The sequence below is a fragment of the Strix aluco genome, chromosome 2, assembly GCF_031877795.1.
Source record: "Strix aluco isolate bStrAlu1 chromosome 2, bStrAlu1.hap1, whole genome shotgun sequence".
Lineage (NCBI taxonomy): Eukaryota > Metazoa > Chordata > Aves > Strigiformes > Strigidae > Strix > Strix aluco.
The window spans coordinates 126,441,030-126,461,432 of NC_133932.1; the positions used below are offsets into that span (position 1 = coordinate 126,441,030).

The 20,403-nt window shown below is 38.9% G+C and overlaps 1 protein-coding gene across 6 annotated transcripts in view; it reads right to left on the reverse strand.

Moving 5' to 3' along the window:
* Positions 1-18,737, reverse strand: part of CEP295 (centrosomal protein 295) — a 43,709-nt gene extending 24,972 nt beyond the window's left edge. For 3 of the 6 annotated variants that reach the window (XM_074816288.1, XM_074816287.1, XM_074816283.1), the window contains exons 1-10: positions 18,547-18,737; positions 16,741-16,874; positions 15,391-15,591; positions 14,047-14,171; positions 13,072-13,165; positions 8,440-8,553; positions 6,388-6,528; positions 5,115-5,298; positions 2,362-2,553; positions 1,134-1,358 (exon numbers count right to left, since the gene is read on the reverse strand). In XM_074816288.1, the coding sequence (XP_074672389.1) occupies positions 1,134-1,358; positions 2,362-2,553; positions 5,115-5,298; positions 6,388-6,528; positions 8,440-8,553; positions 13,072-13,165; positions 14,047-14,171; positions 15,391-15,591; positions 16,741-16,848 (1,384 nt within the window). In that variant the 5' untranslated portion in view covers positions 16,849-16,874; positions 18,547-18,737. The other 3 variants (XM_074816286.1, XM_074816285.1, XM_074816289.1) reach the window with 3 other exon arrangements.
* Positions 18,738-20,403: the final 1,666 nt, after the last annotated feature.

Below are 20,403 nucleotides of genomic sequence, written 5' to 3' on the forward strand. Positions count from 1 at the left end.
TCTAAACAAAATGTATAAACTGCTCTTGAAAAGATTACCATCTCTATCCCACTACTCTGCCTGTCTCCATAATCTGGAAAATTAATGGCCTTTTATCATGTGTCTTTCTTGAATATACAGGAATGGCCCAGCTCCAACAGGACTAAAGATTGCTTCTACCCAGATTACTTTGTAGCCTAATAGCAAAATCATCAGAGGAATAAAAAGCCACACATTGACCTCTTGGAACAAAGAGGGTGTAAAACTGACACTCTCTGGGCAAATGATCTAATATTTGGTTATTGTACAAAAAACAAGTCTTCATCCTGTACTATCAGCTTCAAATAGCAGCACATTCTCCCCAGAAGCATGTTTTCACTCATGCTGCACTCTCCAATGCCCAGGCATTATGCTGGTGTATCCATGTACACAACTGAACTAAATCACTTAATCTCGTTAAAAAAAACAAGCACCCTATGAAAGTTAAAAAAAAAAAAAATTCCCACAACTTCATCATTTTAATACTTCAGAAATCCCACTTGGCATACAAGTTCACCAACTTCAGCACTAGCGTAACCAAAAGAGCATAAAGGATAGAAATGGGAAGTAACCACAAAATTATCTGGTTACCAAACAAAATGAAATGTCTAATTGGTGTAAATTCCAGTTTTAGAAAGAGGCTTTTCAGAATGGTGCCTAGAAGCAGAAAAACACCACCATGATTTCAAATACATCAGCTCATGCTTGTTTTGTGCATTTCTAGCTGTGAATCCCTGAAGCATCTGACTTTTCCAGTTCAACAGGTACAGAACTTCAATGCCCAATTTTGCACTGAGAATTCTACTCCTGGAGGCAAACACCTATTAAAGCATGGCAACACCAAGTGTGACAACAATTTAGGCAAGACTTAAAAGATACAAAAGTATTTTGGACATCTTTACTCCACAAGTTGGGAGTTGGGCAAGTTGGACATAAGAGCAAAAACCTCTCTCATTTGTGGTTTCAACAAATCCACAATGCACTGTGGGCAAGAATAGGAGAACTGTACTTTCTGGCAACATGACAAAACACCACCACTGAAAATTCATTAAACAGTCTACCCTTACAAGTCTTTTTACTCCAGCACAATAAATTTTGATGCATGTATTACGTACCTTTGGCTTCACATACTGTATTTCTCTGTTGCTCAGAGTTAAGTTCTAAATCACATAATGGTCTCTCTTCACTAGCAATTGTGCCTGATTCAATAGTCTCAATTTCACTTTGAATCTCTTTCTCACTTTTTGATGTCCACTCCTCTTTTTGACTTCTAATCTTGTTTAGCAATTTCTTTAAGGCAAGTTTTGACTGAGGTTGGTGAGTTTTCGCTTCTTTATGATCTATAAAGAATATATGCTGTTAAGAGTTTTGGGTAATGAATATCTTTACATCATAAAAACAAAAAACTCTTTTTTGCAGGGTTTTTTGGGGTTTTTTAACTGCTTACACAGTTGGACAAATTGCTCAGTTATATAATCAAGTTTTAAAAGCTTAACAATATTTTCTCCTACCTGCAAGAGAGAAGCAGTAATTTGTCTCTGCATGCTATAAAAGGAGGGCTAAGCTAGTTGTAGTGTTTCAGTCAGACTACTCCTAGACTGTACTGTTGCAAAAATAAGCAGTACTATTTGCCCTGTCTGCCTGTACGTTCCTGCCCTCTCTTTTGTATTAGCACTGGCAACACAATGCATCACAGACCAAAAAACAGATTGTGCCAGCAAAGGGATGCAGCAGAAATGCTTGGCCAAGCAGCAAAGTTCACTAACACACATCTTGTTGACATCACATTATCCTGTACATGCCACAAGTGAAGAGTACACACACACGCGCAACTTACACAACTTGTTGCAGCCTACTCACAATACGGAGCAACTCAATCACAAACCTGAACATAAAGCGCATACAATAAGTAGACCTTGTATTAAAGTTAAAGCTTCACTTTGAAATATTTCAAAACACAAAACAAAAAATATTTAAGTTCACATACCAGCATCATCCCATAATTTACACTAATTATATAGGAATAATTATGGCTATCAACAGTAGTTCTTACAACAATTAAAAACTATTCTCAGTATGCTAATGAAGTATATTAGAAAAAGAAGTCACATTTTCATTCTTAAATTCATAATCATTAGTGTGTTATCATCCATGAAAAACATCATAAACCATGTGACACCAAAGTACTTCACAGGCATTAAGGAATTTTAGTACTTAAAGATATTTTTAGTACTTAAAGATATTTTAGTTAAATCTAAAGTTAATTTATTTCCTATGTTAAACTAAAACTCTTATCTTCTACCATAAAACCAAAAAGTTAAATGTAAAGTTTAAAAGCTTTACTTTCTGATTCTTTAGGGACCTCCTCTTCTATTATCTGTCCCGATTCTTGTCGAGTATCACTAGCAGATTCTGGTTGAGTGTCACAAGCAGATTCTTGCTCCAAAGAGATATCAAGCTCATTATCTTGAGATCTATCAGAAGGGGCTGGCAAAGGCTGTGGCTCAAACTGTAAAATCAGGTCTCCTTTCATTTCTAATTAAATAAAATAACCAATTGAAATAAAAAGCAAACAACATTGCAAGACTATACCCATCATACAAATCCATAGGAAGTTCAGATATCAACAGCTTGTTTCACAACAGATTTAATTCAACTTTTCCCTTTTCCAAAACAGAAGATTCAGAATTACCTTGATCAATAGCCATCTATTAACTCAGAAATTCTACAGGCTTTTCCACTAGAATATGCTATATCTTTCAAAATAAAAGTTTATGTGATAAAAGGCTCATCTTTACACAAAAAGCAGCATACCAGAACAATTCCACACAGGAGGATCCCAGTAACTTCATCAGGGTAAAGACACACCCTGACCTGGCTGCTCACAGGGCTGTCACAGGAGACTGACTGATCACAAGGTCCAGGTGTGAAATCCTGGAAGACCAGTCAACAGGAGTTCTCCCATGATCACCTTACCAACTGAGGGGGCTACTGCCTCCAAGGGGTGTGGGACACATGGGAAGATCATGTTGGGATTGTACACCTATAAATATTTAGGGGAGGAACCGAGGCAGGGAAAGGAAAGGATCAAGTTAATCTGGGGAGGAACAAGTGTGAGGAAAAATATAATAAGGGGATAAAAGGGACCAGTCAATACACTTGTCTGGCTATGCACTTTGCCTGACAGTCTGTCCTGTCATCTCACTAAATTCCATTTCTAGCTGTTTTCCTAGATGAAGAACCCTCTATTTTGTTTGCATGTGTGTGTAAGGATATATAGGGGCCAGCAACTGGAGTGGGGACCAAAAGTCACAGGGGCATCTGTGTCCAGATCACTGCCAACTGCAGATACCAGAATGAGTACATATTATGTGGTTATGAGTACCAGCATGCAGTGGCTAGCAAATTGCAAGCCACGCTAGACAGCAAGAATGGTAAGAGGCTTAGGAGCTACATATCAAGCAGCCATAAGACTGGGCTGGATAGTGGAGAGGCCAGGGGATCTGTGAGTTGGCTAGTGGAGAGATCAGGAGATCCAAGCTACAGGGGAGACCATGGGATCTCAGAGTCAACTAAGAAACCTTCCAGCACAGGTGTGTACATCTCAGACAACCAGAGACAAGAAGATCCAGGGTTCAGCTACTGGGTAGACTGAGTATAAAAGGTCAGGAATCCATATCATGTGCACGTCTGAGCATATGTTCACACACCCAGCTGGGTCTCTGCAGCAACAACTGGAGTGGAGCAGCAGGTCTTGGGGCTACATGCCCAGGAGCCAGCAACTCAGAAGACTAGGGATCAAGAGCCAGCTGCTAGGTACAGTGAGTGTCTAAAGCCACTTACTGAGTGACCCGTAGCACATATTTGAGCATAGCAGTGTATATGTGGACATGTGAGGTAACTGGAAGGCTACAGCGTCCAGGATGAATTACTGGGTAGACAGGGTGTCTAAGACCTGTTCCTGGGGGATCCACAGTGTGACAGGTGGAGGAGACCTCAGGTACAGAGGACAACTGAGTAGACTAAGACCAACTGTTGGAGGGATCCATACTGTTATGCAGACACATATCCCACTAACAGGCCTTCATGGTGAACAGGATGAGGCCATTTGTGTTGTTTGTGTTTAATGTGAGTGCTGTGTTTTCAGTGTTGGCCTGTGTGGCCAGCTGTGTGTACACGTACCAAAAGCCTGTTCATGTGTGTGCCTACTGTGATTACGCACACAGCCTTTCTACCAGCTTGTAAGGAACTGAAGGAAGAAATGCCTCAAACATTCATGACACAGAAAACCTCAAGGAGAAGCTGTGGCCTTTGTGATTAGTCTAAGGAGTGTCACCCAAGGAAGCGTGGAGTGTATCGAAGGATGCACTACTCCCTAGCAGCTGCATTGACAAACTCCTTAGATAAGTCTCAAAGGGGGAGACATGGACTGAGTGAAACCAAATGCTTCCCCGTCAAGCACATGTACCACTAATCACTGCCTCCACTGTGTAAGCCCGATACTATGTGGCTCTACTGTGCAAGCCAGACACCATGCATGCCTTGCTAATGACTTTGTGCCTTCACCACTTAAGAGGTGACAAGAACTTATAAAGAGGTGATCACTTCTGCCCCAGGAGCTGGATGATGCTCAAGAAGCATGAAGTCAGCAAAATTCAGGGAACTGAGAAAAAAAAAGTATGCTAATCAGGTGATAAAATGAACTTAAGAGGCAACAAACTTTGCTGTGTGTGCACCCTCCACCCAAGATTACTGGACCTGAGACAAAGCTGGATCCGGGGGTGGTGATCCACATTTCTTTGACTCTTTCTCTCCTTTTTCTTTCCTTTCCTTTCTTTTCTTTCGTATAGATTTAAGAGACCACATTGCCTATTATCCTCTTCCAAGTTTAAATTGTTTTCTACTGCAAGTAAAACATTTTAACCAGTCGTTTGGTGTCATTTCACCTTAATTTAACCTGAGGGGATCACAGAACCGTTGTGACTCTGTGGGCTTCCAATCCAGGTCATGACACAGCTCGACCTGGGAATGGACAGCTGCAGCAACCTCTCCTCTACTGGGCTACCAGATGCAGCAACCTTCAACAAATTACTTACTCCTGTCTTCACTGTACATATCTTCAAATGCAAACTCCAATTCTCTCTGCCATTCTTCTTTTACTTCCATGCGTTTGTATGAAGGCACAAAATGTTGAGGTGGCATCTGCGCTACAATCTGTCTTCTGCGCATCCGATCCATATTCTGCATTTGCTCAAGTTCTTTCAGTAGCCTTTCCCTGTCCTTCAAGTATAGAGAGGGATAACAAACATTCAGAGTTCACATTCAGACAGCCATATGTCAGGACTGATAAAACACTTCCATTTGGTTACCATGAAGTTTGTTTAATCCTTAATGTTTAAAGTTAAATCTATTCTAGAGAGAAGGTGCTCCTTTGGGAGAAGGCTGTATCTGACCTTTAAACACAGGAGTCATCAATACTACCTAGAAGATCTAATGTTAAATAAAGTATCAGACTGTACACCTGTAGGCCAACTTTCCTCAACAGAATTAAATCTTCTGTTTTATAAGGTAAACGAGTACTTCCTTTGACAAGTTACTTTTTTTAGTATATACTTCAGCAATCGCTACTTTTTCAGATGTGAAATACATACTCTTGGCACACTGCAATTATATATGAAAGCTGTTTAAAAAAAGCTTTACTTGAAGTTTGGTTGTGGTTTTTTTTTTCCTGTTAACTTAATGAGCATTGTTAATATTTCCACAGTTCCCCATTTTAGTTTGGTTACTCATTCAGGGCCAGTTGTATCTCAACTAAAATAAACAAGGAAGCTTTTGCTATTTCTAGCTTCCAAAAGTACTTGTGAAGGTAACAGACAATAAAATGAATTTCAGAGCATACCTCTAGGTACAAAGACTTTTCTCAATAGTTCAGTTATTTCTTAAATGAAACAATTTCAGTATTTCCAGACTTATACACCAACAGAACCTCGGTCTCTAAGTAAGAACTTTGAAAAATTTTCCAAAAATAAAAAAAATAAACTGTTGCCTTCTAATAATAAACTATTTTTTTTCCCCTGAAGCACAGAATAATCAACTGCAGATAAAGCTGATGAGGAAAAGTAGACCTCATCACCCATTTAAAAAGTTTAGCTTGATTATTACTGATTGGTCAAACACTATGAAGGGGATACTTTCATTCTACTTCCTTCCAGATAGCCAAAATAAGCAAACAGAGTTTGATGGTTTTTAGACACGTTCTGAAAACTCCATTTAGTCCATCAATTTTAAATTCCTATAATTCTTTACTAATCACCTACCTACAACTCAACACTGGTCATTTTGACATTAAAAACAGGCACAACTGCCTACCTGAGCCAAATGGACCTTCTTCAAGGCATGACTTCCTCTGAGATGTGCCTTTTCAAGCTGCTCTCTTCTCTCCCTCTCTGCCTCTCTGTGTAGTTCCTCCAAACGTTTCCTTTCTTCTTCAGCAGCTAACCGAGCATCTGGCTGGCAGTCAATCAATAGTTAAATCCATGAAGTTCTTTGTGGTAGTTTAAAGCATACGTAACAATAAATGAACAATTCTGCAGCAAAAGCACTTTATTATTTTACCTTTTAAAAAAAGAAATATGCATATTTACATATTCCATAAGCATGTCAAAGCATTCTAGTTTCAAACTGTACTAGGGACAACCATTGGTATTTGTGTCCTGATTTTGGCTAGGATAGAGGTGATTTTCTTCCTAGTAGCTGCTATAGTATTGTGTTTTGGATTAAGTATGAGAATAATGTTGATAACACACTGACATTTTTAGTATAAACACTACTTAGCAACAACTAAGTCAAGGATTTTTCAGCTTCTCATGCTCCACCAGCAAGAAGGTTGGAAGGATACAATAAGCTGGGAAGGGACACAGCCAGGACAGCTGACCCCAACTGACCAAAGGGATATTCCATACTGTATGACATCTTGCTCAGTACATAAACTGGGGGGAGTTGGTCGTGAGGGGCAGATTGTTGCTCAGGGACTTGCTGAGCATAAGACAGCAGGTGGTGAGCAATTGCATTGTGCATCACTTGTCTGTCTTGAGTTTTAATTTCACTCTTTTTGTTATTTTCCTTTTCATTAAAAAAATAAATTGTAATTTCAATTATTAAACTGCTCTTATCTCAACCCCCAAGTTTTATTTGTTCTTGGTTCTCCCCATCCCCAGCAGTGGGGACAAGTGAGCAAGCGGCTGCATGGTGATTAGTTGTTGGCTGGGGTTAAACCATGACAATTTGTTACAGTAGAATGGCTATTTTTCCCACAATACAAGGTAAAATGAATAATACAGTTGATATTACGGATTGACTACTTCTGTCCTCATTGTTTTGTTTTAAACAAGGGCTGCGGGAATAAATCCAGAAGCTTTTTCACTCTCATATGGGAAATGAAAAACAATCTGCAATTTTTAAATATGAAAAAATCTTACTAACACATGAAAATTAAAAAATACTTAAGAAAAAAAAACCTAAATCATTGCACATAAGCAAGTCTACAAAGATTAACATTTTGGAATTTTCCATGACAAAGCTGAATAAAGTATCTCTTCTTGTTGAGGCCTAGTCCTTCAAATGTTAAGAAAACCTAAACTTCATGAACAAAAACTTCATGAATGCACTAAAGAAAATATTGACAAAACCAAATTTATTGAGAGCTCTTTTCTAGTCTAAAAGGGGCTGATCCAGAACAGGAACTTAGAATGTGGTATCACGTCACCACTAAAACAAACTGTTGTTTGGTTCACTTTTCAACTGCATTACCCTAATTCAAAAATCACCTCTAAAAGCTAAGCTTTTGCTCCATCTCTCACTTTTCCAGGTCCTCCCCTTCTTCCAATCTGACTTTAGTCCTTGTTTGAGTGTACTGTGAACTTGAGTAAACTTTCCCATTTGGCAAAAATCTATTCATTGTTCTTTTTCCCAAATTAAACTTCTGCCATTTTGGTAAGCTGAAACTGCTGACTGCATGAACAGATGAACACAAATACGAGGTAAAGACTGGTAGTCTTTACACAGCTAAAAGGAGGGGAAGAGAAAAAAGCAGGGCAACTGCAATTATTAATTTAGCATAAACCACGAAGCAGAAGATTTAGGTGTCCTAACAGTACATCAGTCTTGTGAACTCACCTCTTTACAGAGGTCTGTTCACGTGGGACTGTCAGGTGTGATCCCACAAGTGACTGAGCACATAACAGGTATTACAAGTCTCCCCATCTAAGATTCTGATTAGTAAGTTGTGCAATGGCTGCTTTATGTAAGTTCATATTTTTTAGACAAGTTCTAGAACACTGAATTGCTGATATCCAGACACTGTACACAATATAAAGAAAGATATATGGAAGCACATATCACAAACACTTGGGAGTTAATCACCTGCTCTCCATCCACTTCTCTGTCCACGTAGGGTTCGGAAATATGGTAATGTGTAACAGAGAAGTTGTCGGCACTATACAGCTTTACTGCAGGGGTCTTTTTCACTTCAAAATTCTAGGAAGAAAAGCACAAGTACAGTTGTATCAGAGAACAGTATCTCTAGAAAAGCAACTGAACAGAACACTTAAAATTAGTATTAGAAGAAAGCCACACCCTCAAATTCTCTCCTGAAAATATTGTTGTTTAAACCTTTATATACATTTAATATTTAATAAATCACATCAGCACAAGGCAGATCTAGAAGGCTTAACAACTGAGAGCATGTAACAGCCTAAGGCAAACTCCTCCACACAAATTGACATCATCAAAAGGTGCTCTACCTTTGTGTTTCTAAAGCATTACCTTAAATTAAAAGCAATTGAGTTTAATGTACTAATACAAATCCCACTTACAAGAGCTGTCACACTCACCTCAAAGCAGGGCAACCACAGATCTACTATATAATTATATCTCACAGCAAGATAACACTTCTCAAGTACAGGCTTTCTTTATGAAAATCAGAACCATTATGTCCAATTTCTTAGCTGACCAGAGAAAGAAGCATTTTCCATAACTTTACTGAGAAGTGTCTATTCGTTTAATATTCGTATTTACTTTTTTGGAAAGTTTTGGGTACACTACCACATTTCAACTCTTGTCCAAAAGAGTTTGAACACTGAGCAACCAGGCCCTCCCCCTTCTTTAGCTCAGCCTGATGTTCTCAGTAGTGAGGTAGCCAGGTTAAGTAACTCGGTATTCTGTAGGACCTGCCTTTGTACTTTCAACATCTCCTTCGTTAATTTTCTCTCAGCTTCCTCCTCCCTAGACTTTCTCCTAAAAAAGGATTCTTAGCCACATTAACTACAACAGCAAGTTTCATAGCCTGAGCAGTTTAAAACTGACATGACCATAAACCAATGAACATACACAACGAGCCACATTAAGTCTCAGTAGTATCTTAAACTTATCTCTATGTAAGATGAGGCATACAAAATTTCAGTATTGATTATGTCTTGCTGTTTTATAAAGACTGTAGAAAGTGAAGTTTTTAAATTAAAATCCCAAGATATGCAATTAGTTTTAGCCTTACCAACAGAACTTCAGTAACTTATTTTATGGTTCTAAGAACCATAAAATGCATGTTATTCCAGTGGGAAGGAAAAAAAAAAAGATGTGTACAAATAAAAGCACACCATCAAGAGCTTCACTTTTATTTGTACATAACACTGTTTAAAACCTGCTAATTTTCTTAATCATTATATCATAGTAATTGTAATGTCAATATTAACCAAAACGCTTGTAAATACTGACTGTAGCTCTGAAAACAGACAAGTCCCATACCTAACCCTCATTAGCCAGATCACCAACTGCTTGACCTGTGTTATTTCCAGAATGTATAATTAAACCTGTCCACTGAATTATTTAAAAAGATGTAAAATAAATCAGTAGTTAAAAATCACATTTAATCAATCAAATCTCCAGAATTTTATTCAAAAGTTGTGAAGATGCAAGAATTATGTGGGAGGCTGCAATTTTCCAATTAATGTCAAAAGCAATTTAGGTTGAAAAAAATAGTACTTTTAACATTATTATACCTCATGATGGACCCACTGCAGTTAAGAATCCATCCATACTTCCATCAAGAGGTTTGCAACTCCTCCCTTATTTTTTTTTCCCCTAAAAAAACAAATAATTCTACAGTAAAATCTGACAAAACTACAAGTGTTATGAATACTCAGAGTATAACATTTTTTGGTTGCATTTCTATCACATAAAAATCTTAGAGATCATATAAAAAAATTAAGTTCACAAGAACTCTGTGACACTTATGAACAAAATGGTGTTTACAGTTTAACTTCAATAAAATCACTTAACAGTTGGTCTAATTAAATAAGGCCTCAATTCCTAAAAGCCATCCTTCTGAGAATTGAATTTAATTATGACAATATATCTAGAGTAAAACCACTTCTTTTGTAACTGGGTAAAGTAACCAGCTAGAGTAACAATAATAGGACTATCATCAGAAAAATGTTTCTTGTATCCTAAGTAATCCTGCAATGAACAACACTGCCCTGGCTCCATTTTATGAAATTTTATTCAACTGTTGCTGCAACAGAGCATCAGATTATGATTACAGTTGTGTTTAATAAGCTCTTTATGTAAATAGATTCAAGAAAATAAGCACACTTACGCAGATGACCTTGTAATTTGCTGTAATTCACAGGATTTAAAGTTAAGCAATTCAAATTCAGTGTCTTGAATAATGAATTTAGCAAGACAAAGCCCAAGAGTTTTCCCCCCTGAAACCGACAATTAACATCTTTTGTTTTCTCCTATATAGAACTAGGAATAAGCCACAGCTCTAATCATCTCTGATCTTTCATTTACTTAGCATTTACCCCATGCAGTACACAGCAAACAGTTACTCTTCCAATAAAATAACTATATTCTTCACCCTGGGCCCTCCCAGCACATAGGCCTATGTCAAAAGGATTAAAATTCATACAGATATGAAAACTAGGAAAAAGGCTCAAAGTCAACTAGTCTTTACATGGATTAAATTGACATGCTGTGCTACACTGAAACAATGCAATGCAATCTTTCCTCAACAAAAATCCAGCATGTCTGCAGAATTGTTGATTCAATCTGCCATTATCAGAGCATGAACTTCTTAAATGCAACAAATCCCACGTATTGTAGAAAGTCCAGGTGTTTGCAAACTCTGCTAAAAACAGCTAAAATCACATTTGTTGAAAAAGTGAATAAAGGACATTTGTTCATGAGTGGAAATGCACTAAACTGTAGAATTTTAGGAAAGGAATTTATGATTCTGCAATACTTAAACAGGGTACTGACCCACGCCTGTCATCCAATACAATCACAGATGCAATTGTACCAGAACCTGGGGAACCTGGACAAAGTCTTCTTGCTTGCCCTGGTGAAAAAAGACTAGAGTATAAGAAAGAAATTCTGCATTTGTAAAATGGAAAGAGAGAAGCATTACTGAGGTTGTTAGATGAAAAGTATTATATAGTACTGTGTCTTTTTAGCTGTTATAGCATCTACAGATACCCATATTAACTGCCGCTGACTTTCAGTCACCAATTAGAAACTTGTTTTGTTTTTTAATAGAAAGCAACATAATACACATCCTTGCAAACGTCACCAGAAAGCAATGCTGCAGCATCTCATGCTTTTCCAACAATGCCAAACCGAGCAACACAAGCATGGAAATGGAGATGAAGAGGAAATGAAGAGTCAAAGTTTTAACTGATATAGCCTTCATCTGCTCTACAGCAGATACACCAGGAACACACAGAACAACACAGAGGAAAACAGCACCATGACAGAGAGTCTGAATTTACCTGAACGGTACCATACAGGACCTTATTGCATCTAAATTCCAATTTTGCATACACTTCACCAAAAATAACCCCAAACTTTACCACTTCCTTACAACACTTGCTTTAATCCTCACTCATATCCAACTTCCACATTAAGAAAACACAATAAGAAAACTTCCACAATAAGAAAACTACAAAGAAGCATTGTACTAAAGGACACAAATGGAAAGCATATAGGCACTCCTTCTAATCATTCCAAAAACTGTGAGGGTCAAACCTTACTCAGTTTTTCCAGATACATCAGTACCAAACCCCTATCATCCAACACACTAACGTACACATAATGTACCTGGGAAAAGCTCTCATAACTTCACAGGGACTAGTAAACCTTAATACCTTCTTTTCTTGGCAGTGGCCTGAACATCCCTGAACCTGATGGTCTGAAAGGGCACAACAACACATAAGGCAACTTAAACTCCGCATTAAAGAAGTTCCATTAAATTAAATTTAGTAAAGGTTAATTCCAAAGTAAAAATGTACACCATGTTCTTCCTGCAGTTCAGATCTGCAATCCTACAGTAACCTCTATAGCTATGCAGAATCTCTCTGAAATCAAAGCAGTACAAAGAAGGCACAAAGTCTCCCCCTAAAAACGGTAGAGAATAGAATTAGAAATATGGTTTTTAATCTACTTTCCTCCCCAGTAGCTTTAGGTACTGGTTTTCTATCAAAATTAAACAGCTTACCCTACATTTGGTAGTCTCTACAACAAACAAAGAAATTGGAGAAAAAAAAAATCCCACCAAAAAACCCCACAGCTAAACAGGTAGAACTATCTTTACTACAGAACTAAACAAAATGCTACTACTGTAACATTATGACAGAAGTCTGATGTGTGCATGCTGAGAAAGATCATCATAGAGTTTAATACCACTGTGGCTAGTAAATGAAAATGAGATAATGATAAAAGTTTGAAAGACACATTAACCACAAAAATAAGATCTCAGATGACAAGAAATAAAATCCACACATAACAAGAGATCAGAAACAAACAAATAATAAAGCTCAGTAGTAAGAAGTCTGCTAATACATAATTCATTAATTTTCTTCATTTTTGCTGAACCACTCTCCTCGTAGTATGCAAACAGCAGTTTTGGATATCCTGTTGTGTGGAGTCACACCAATAAAAAAATCATTACATTATATGGTACCCTGAAACTGTGATCACTATCGCATCATGGGTACATACCTCAAGGGGATGTGGTGGTGGAGGTGGCAGGCTTGCAACTCTGGCTGCTCTTTGTCTTTCCACTTCCAGAGCATGTTTACGTGCATTTATTCGTCTTGGGGGGAAAAACAAACAAAAAACCACACACACACAAAGAACCCAAACACAGGTGTGAGAAGGAAAATTATTCAAGCAACAATGACAGCGCTGTGCAAGATAAAAGGCAAACCTAAAATTAAACAAATTCAGATGTATCTGAATTGAATGCTTGGGGGATAGGGATGGGCAAGCAAACTGAAAAGTCAACAGAACTTATGCTGGAAGGCAGCACTGGAAAATTAATTTCTTGAAGTAATGCAAAAGTGTTAATATACACAAGCTTCTAAAGAAGAAATCAAAATCCCTATTTTTCACTTAAGTTTTCAGAAAGCACTGCATCATTTCAACATGTTTTAATTGCTCAGCTGTGGACCAAACTAAGTATTTAATCAGTAGGTCTCAGCTCTACTCAAGCACAACTATCCCCAAGAGTACATAGTTCATTTTTCATGCCAGCTCAAGTTTTGTCCAATCTGCTTAAAAAAAAAAACAAAACAAAAAACATGCTAAGAAGGAAGACCATAACAAATGCAGTAGGTCTTTTTTTCAAGCGGGTAACTCTCCATCAGGAACTGGACTGAGAACATTTCATTTCATATGTCACTGAATAGCTGTCAGCCAACAATCTAGACTGAGAATAGTGATATAGAGGTGAAAGGCCTCAAACTCCTTGAGAGTCTGTAAGGCCAGCTCATTCACTTGACATTTTTGTCTTGGTTTTAGAACTACAGTTCTTATCTAAATCCACAAGCTTTGTCTGCAAGCATTAATTCCCTAATGCACAAAATTTCAACATAAAAAAAGCTCCAAGCAAGAAGCATCAAGATTTTTGCCTTTCACCTTGTGATACTGTAAAATGCATTCTATGCTTAATAAAACTAGATAACTACTGCATACCGGGCGTGCTCACAAAGTAATTTTTCTTTTTGGTACTTCTGCTCTTTCAGGGCTTTCTTATGTCTCTTCTCTGCTCTTTGCTTCCTTTCTTCTGCTTGCTTTGCCAGAGCTTCTAAGTCAGGTTCCTTAACAATAAAATATTGGAAGCAATTAATACAAGATTTTACTCATACTATCAGTGTGATAATTCAAATTAAGTACTGCTGGTAAGACTCACAAGCTCAAGATTACTTTCTACTGTATTAGAGTAAAATTACTCTAAATAATAACCTCTCCTTCTCTGCCATCTTCTTTATTCTCCTCTTCTTACCACATTCCTCAGCCAATGTAACCAAATATTGATGTGGAAACCTTACCTTCTCTCTACATCTCTTTGATAAAGGGGGTAATATAAATACATTTTTGCAAATGCTGACTAAACTGTACAGAGAAAGCATGTTACTACCTTTCTGTCATTAATTACAACAAGCATGTATCAATTCTTTGTAACAAGCATGTATCCAATTCTTTAGGATTAGTTCTCTGTTCCTATGGCATTGGTATCACAATTTTCCTCAAACTCACCCATCCTAGCATTGAAAAGGACTTTACAAAGAAGTTGATTTAGAGACAGAGACATGAAAAAGTACAACGTTATTTTACATGACCAAAAAACCTGACTAATTCAGGAAGCAAACCAGTCCGCAAAACTCATGCAAGAAATCTATGGCACCATTGACTTCTATAAACCTGGTTCAGAGTCAAATCTATGGAAAATTTCTACCCAACAACCTCAGTGATCTCTCAAAGAGAGCCTACACAAGTTGCAGGATTTTAAAGAAAGCAAAAATAGTTTATAGGCACAGAATTAAGAAGTGACACCAGTTTGCAGTCTAGGCAAAGGCCTCTGAAGCCCTTAGCAAGACTTTCCATGTCACTTAAGTACTGAAGAAAAAAAAAGTTGTGTATGTTCTTAACTGTAGAAAAGCTATTGTTATATGGTAGAGAGAAAAACTTGCGATATTACTGGCATACTTGAAACAATGATCATTCACCAGGTGCAATTTAGTCAAGTACCAGCAAACACGATTATATATGTGTACAATCTAACATAAACAAAGTAACTTCAAGAGCTTGCACAGCAAAAGCCTTGGCAGACAGGCCTACTAGACCATTTCATCCCCGTCTTGTGGAAAGATATCTGCCAAAAAAATACATAAACATTTCTAAGTTTCCACTCTGAAAAAACTGTTCCTTTAGGTATTAGGACTGCAAGATCAAGAATATAAAAAACTAAACTGCAACCTTGGTATTTCTAGAACGTTAAGAGTTTCTCTGACAATAATATTAAGCTGTTTCACTTACGTTCTCCTTGGCTTGTCGGTGACCCTCACCAATCGCTCTTAAGCTTGATAAATACAGTTTTTCTAAGGCTTTCATCTTTTGATCCTGTGCTTTCTGCCATTCGGCTCTCAGTGCCTCCTCTAACCGATGTAGTTGTTCTTCTCTCCTCTGCTTTACTTTCTGTCTTATCTGCAAGGCGATATACTTCTGTTGCTCTCTAACCTGTAGAAATAACATTTATGTTTTGTCAGCAACTTAAAAAAGCACGGTATTTTTTGCAGCAAGTCTTTCTACAACATACTCTACCCTTCTTTCGGCTTTCCATCTCATCTGCTATTTATTCCATTAATCTGTCCAGAAAATACTTTAAAGTTGCCGTTACCTTTTTCCAAAAGTAATATATTAAATAATAAATTTTATCTTAGTTAAATGTTTCAGTTCAAGTCCAAACAACTGATAAACAAAATGTAAAAACTGCTTGGAATATCCTTCCCTCCAAAATGCAACACAGTAACTTATTAAAGACTCCTATCACAATGCAAAATGGTTTAAAGAAAATCAGCAACTATACTGATAAATTAAAGTCTGTTTACTAAGTTTTTGTCTTCTACTTTGTCAGCAAAATTCTCTTTGCTAAAGAGAAAAACATAGCAAGAAAAAAGCCCGAGGGATGAAAGACAGTACATAGTAAATGTCTTTAAGATACATATTTTTTGAAGATGTGAAAGACCTGAACAGCTCGTGTAGGATAAAGCAGAGGAAGGCTAAGAAACAAGTAAGAAGAGAAATGGAGAAGTAGCTCTGTGGTCTAACAGCAGAACAGAAATGGAAGAAAGAGATGCTCAACAGACATGTTCTGAAGAACATTAAGTAACTCTGCTCAGACATTCTAAAAGGAGCAGTACTTAAAGCATTTAGAGCTATGACACATTGCAGCAATCCAGTTTATCTAGTGGAAAGCTCTGAAGTTCTGTATTAGCAGTAGTTGTCTTATTTCTTCTGCATGATCACTGTGAAAACAGCTGAAACACTCTTAAGAGGTATACATCCTTACACAAGTGACACATCAGCAGAAGAGACACAGCTGCATGTTCACAGCCAAATAAAAATGGTAGTTACCAGGAAGCTGGTGGGAAAGAATAGATTCTGGAACAGATGCCAAAGTGAATATAACAAACAGAGATGGTATCACAAGCAAAATATGCACGTAGTAGTAAATAAACATGAGAAAAGGAAAATAATTCGCAAACTAAATAGAAACCCAATATACATTATGACCCTGAAATTTAGTTTACATTAAATATTTTTGTTAATTTCCCTAAATTATTTGTTACATCATTAAACGCACAACGTGCAAAAATACATGCATACTTGCTGTAGCCTCAGTTTTCTTCTTCTTTCATATTCTTCTTTCAGAAGCATGGTTTCTTCATTAGGACTAAGCCTCAATTTCCCAACTTTTGCAACCTTCCTCTTCATCTTTGGAAACGCTGAATAATCAGCTTCTATGAGAACAACATGAAAACCAGAAAATGAGCATAAATTATATAGGTAAAACCAGGTATTGACATAATCATACAAATCTATCATGGTATCCAGGAGTGTCAGCTACAACTGTTCACGTCTGTTCCAACTGTACTCAACAACATTGGCACTGTCTTTGTCACAGTCACAAAATGTACTGCTTTTGAACTACTACGCTATGTAAGAAACTCTGCAAGGGTACTGCATTCACATTCTACACTGTAGAGCAGACAGGCACATCTGCAAAGTGAACAGCAAACACTATTCCACTCCTGAGAAGATAAAAAACCACCCCTACTGATAACCACACCACACAGTAAAGCAGGCTGGTCATTTAGGTGATTTGTACTGAAATATTCTCATAAGTTATAAGATATTGTGTTTGTTAACATTTTTGATTGCTGTCCAAGTTCTTCTGCCTTGAAGACTGTGAAACTCCGACAACAGTCTGCATGCCAAGCATTTCTCTAGAATGCTAAAATTGCTCACTGACAATTTTTTATTCAAGTTTTCTTAAGCAGCCATTTCAAATGATGTTTCCCCTGTAGATTTTACTGTAGAATCAGGATCTGCTGGTTCTACAGACTGCTTCCCATTTCCCTTGCAATTATAATTTTCATCTGCACAGCAAAAAAAATACTTTTCCAGCCTGATATGCAGCCTACTCCAAAACTGCCCCCTCCATCGTTATTTGATCTTTAAATTATTACATTCCTGAAAATACTCTCCCAAAACAAACCAACAAAGACTTTCAAAAGCCACTGCTTAGTTTTAAAAATCAAAAGCTTATTGCTAGTGAACAACCCACATAGCACTAACAATTTAACTGGAAAGATTTCTTTTCAGCATCATAAAAAAAAATAACAAAACTCTAAAGAAATCAGGTGAGGTGTAAAAACAAAATAATTATCCATAAGATACTTCTGGTACAGGGTTATTAAGCCAATGCATCCTAAGTTCATTAGAGAATACAAAGGGACAGAATATCATGGTTCCTGCTAGCCCTCCCTTATTCAGCTGATTAGGTACAAAACATAAGTTGATCAATAAATATAGTTAAAGAGCAAATGACTACATTTCCTCCTGCCCCCAAAAAAAAGGAAAAAATTAGAGATCGAACAATACGAAATCCAGATCTAATAATTTTAAGGATAAGACCAAAAGCAGAGAACGCAACCGCCACGGTAAAGCTGTCAACATCTGCAGAGGTTCAGCTGCGGTACAAAGCGATCAGTAAATGCATGACAGTTAAAGCTGAGCCACCCTTCCCCGGGAACACTGCACCAGAGCCCCCGTAAGCCACGTTCACAGCTCTTACCGCGCTGCCCAGAGAAGCGACCAAACTGCAGCTCCCCGGAGCCGGAGGGAGAAGCAGCACAGTTAAAAGGCAGCGACGAGCGCAACGCGCCGGCCGCGGGCTGAAACCTGAGGCGGCCGCCTCGGGAGCGGAGCACGCAGGAGCACACGCAGGCCCCCCAGGGAGAGCCCCGCCGCCAGCGGGCTCTGCCCAGGAGGCCCCGGGCCCGCTCGGGCCGCTCGCGACCAGTCACCGGGAGCCGCTATCGGGACAGTGCGGAGAGAAGAGAAAGGAAAGCCCGCTCCCGGCCAGCCCCCGGACGGCGGGAAGGGAACGGCGGACCTGCCCACACCTACCCGCCGCTTCTCCCGCCGCCGGCTGGGCGCTCCCAGACACCGTCACCGCCCACGGCTGTCGCCTTCCGCCGCGTCAGCGCCAACGCTCCCCCCGAGCGGCCAATCACTGCGGGAGCGGCGGGAAACCAAGAGCCGCGGCGGGACTCGCCCTCTGCCCATGCGGAGCGCTGCCCTTGCCGCCACACCGCCCACAGCCCCGGCCTCACCGCAGTGCGCATGCGCCACCGGGCCGCCCGGCCCCGCCTCCCGGAGCGGTGGGGCCTCACCTCCGCCTCCTCGCGACCAATAGGGACTGAGGAAAGCCGAGACTGGCCGAACGCGGCGCTTATAAAAGGGGCGCGGGGGTGCAGGGAGGGCTTAGGTGCTGTTCCCTTTCTTGCGGGTGTGCTGCTCTCGGTCTCTGCCTAAGAACTGGTTTATATGGGGTTAACGTTTTGCTTGTTTAACCAGGCAACCTCAGCATGGAGGAGTTCATAGTTCTGATTTTCTCACAGCAGTACAATGGCAGGCCTCGGGGTTTCCCAGTGCTGAGGCTCCTGTGGGAGGGGTATTAGCTAAACTAGAAATGGCGGGGGAGCAGAAGAAAACTCAGCACTACTAGTTTTACCTCTATGTAACTTTCCGGTTCAGCACTCTTTTTGGATGCGCTGTATGAGTAGAAGGAGTAAATTTAGGCTATGTCAGTACCCCTGGACTTGTAGTGCTGCTCTGCCTTCTAGGCTTGCATAGGGCTGGTTGAGCTGAACAATGAGCAATGCTGCTCCCTCAGCCTCGTAACTAGTGCTGATCCTCCTTTCATAAGCCTCTTTTCTAACTAATATCTGTTCCTTATAAGTCTAATGCAATACTTGGTTGCTTCTTTGTTTCATCCTCATGTTTAGTTTTCTTTTTAAAAGGGACTATTTATCATACGTGTGAGACTTGCAGCAGTTGGGATTTGAAAGTGGAGTCATCTGATATCCTTGATTTATGAGGAACATAGCACTGAGCAAAAACTTGTTATTCATGTTGAGAGAAACAATTCTGCTGCACATATGGATGAAGCAAGAGAGGCTGTGCTAGACTTTCTTTGCATTGAGTATGTTCCCAGGGTCTGAGCTGCTGCTGCAAAAATGGCAGAAATGCCAGTGACTTAAAACCGATCATGCACAAAGGAGATAATCGGTTGTCTTGTGCTGAAATGGGAGTGCAAAATATAGCTACTTTCTATGGAGTTTCTTCTAAAAAGAGGAAAAAAAAAATTTGTACTAGGAGCTGTCATAGTAGCCCATCATACTGTGCCTTACAGGACTGAAACCAGGAAGGCTGAGATTACTTGGTAAAACTTTGTGGTTTGGTGCATGTGGATGCATGGCCACACAGGAAACACTGGAAAAATACAGGATTGCAAAACAAGAGATGTGAGCACAGGAAGAAGAGTTAACATAGCATTTGAATGTGCTTTCTTCTCTGCCTACTGCATTTTACTGCTAAACTGCCTTCTTATTCACAGACTTCTGTGCTATGGGATCAGTTAGAGAGATAATTTGCTTTCTGTCAAGTGCTTGCAACTCCTGCAAACTGCTGACTGTAATAGCTGGTACCAAGTTAATACCTGATTGTACATTAAAGACACCCAGATGTTTCACAGTATGCATCCTCAATAAATTAAACGTGAGCAGTGTGCTTCCAAACGCGTTTTCCAGTCTCCTTATTGGATTTTTTTGTCCTTCAGCATTTTCATTATGGCAGTGCTCTCCACAATAACATGTTTTCTAAATAGCTTTATCCTTCAGGTCAACAGGTAAAAAAAAAAAAATGAAGACAGTCTATTAAGAGAGTAATTGAGATTATAGATTTTTAGAATTCTCTACTTAT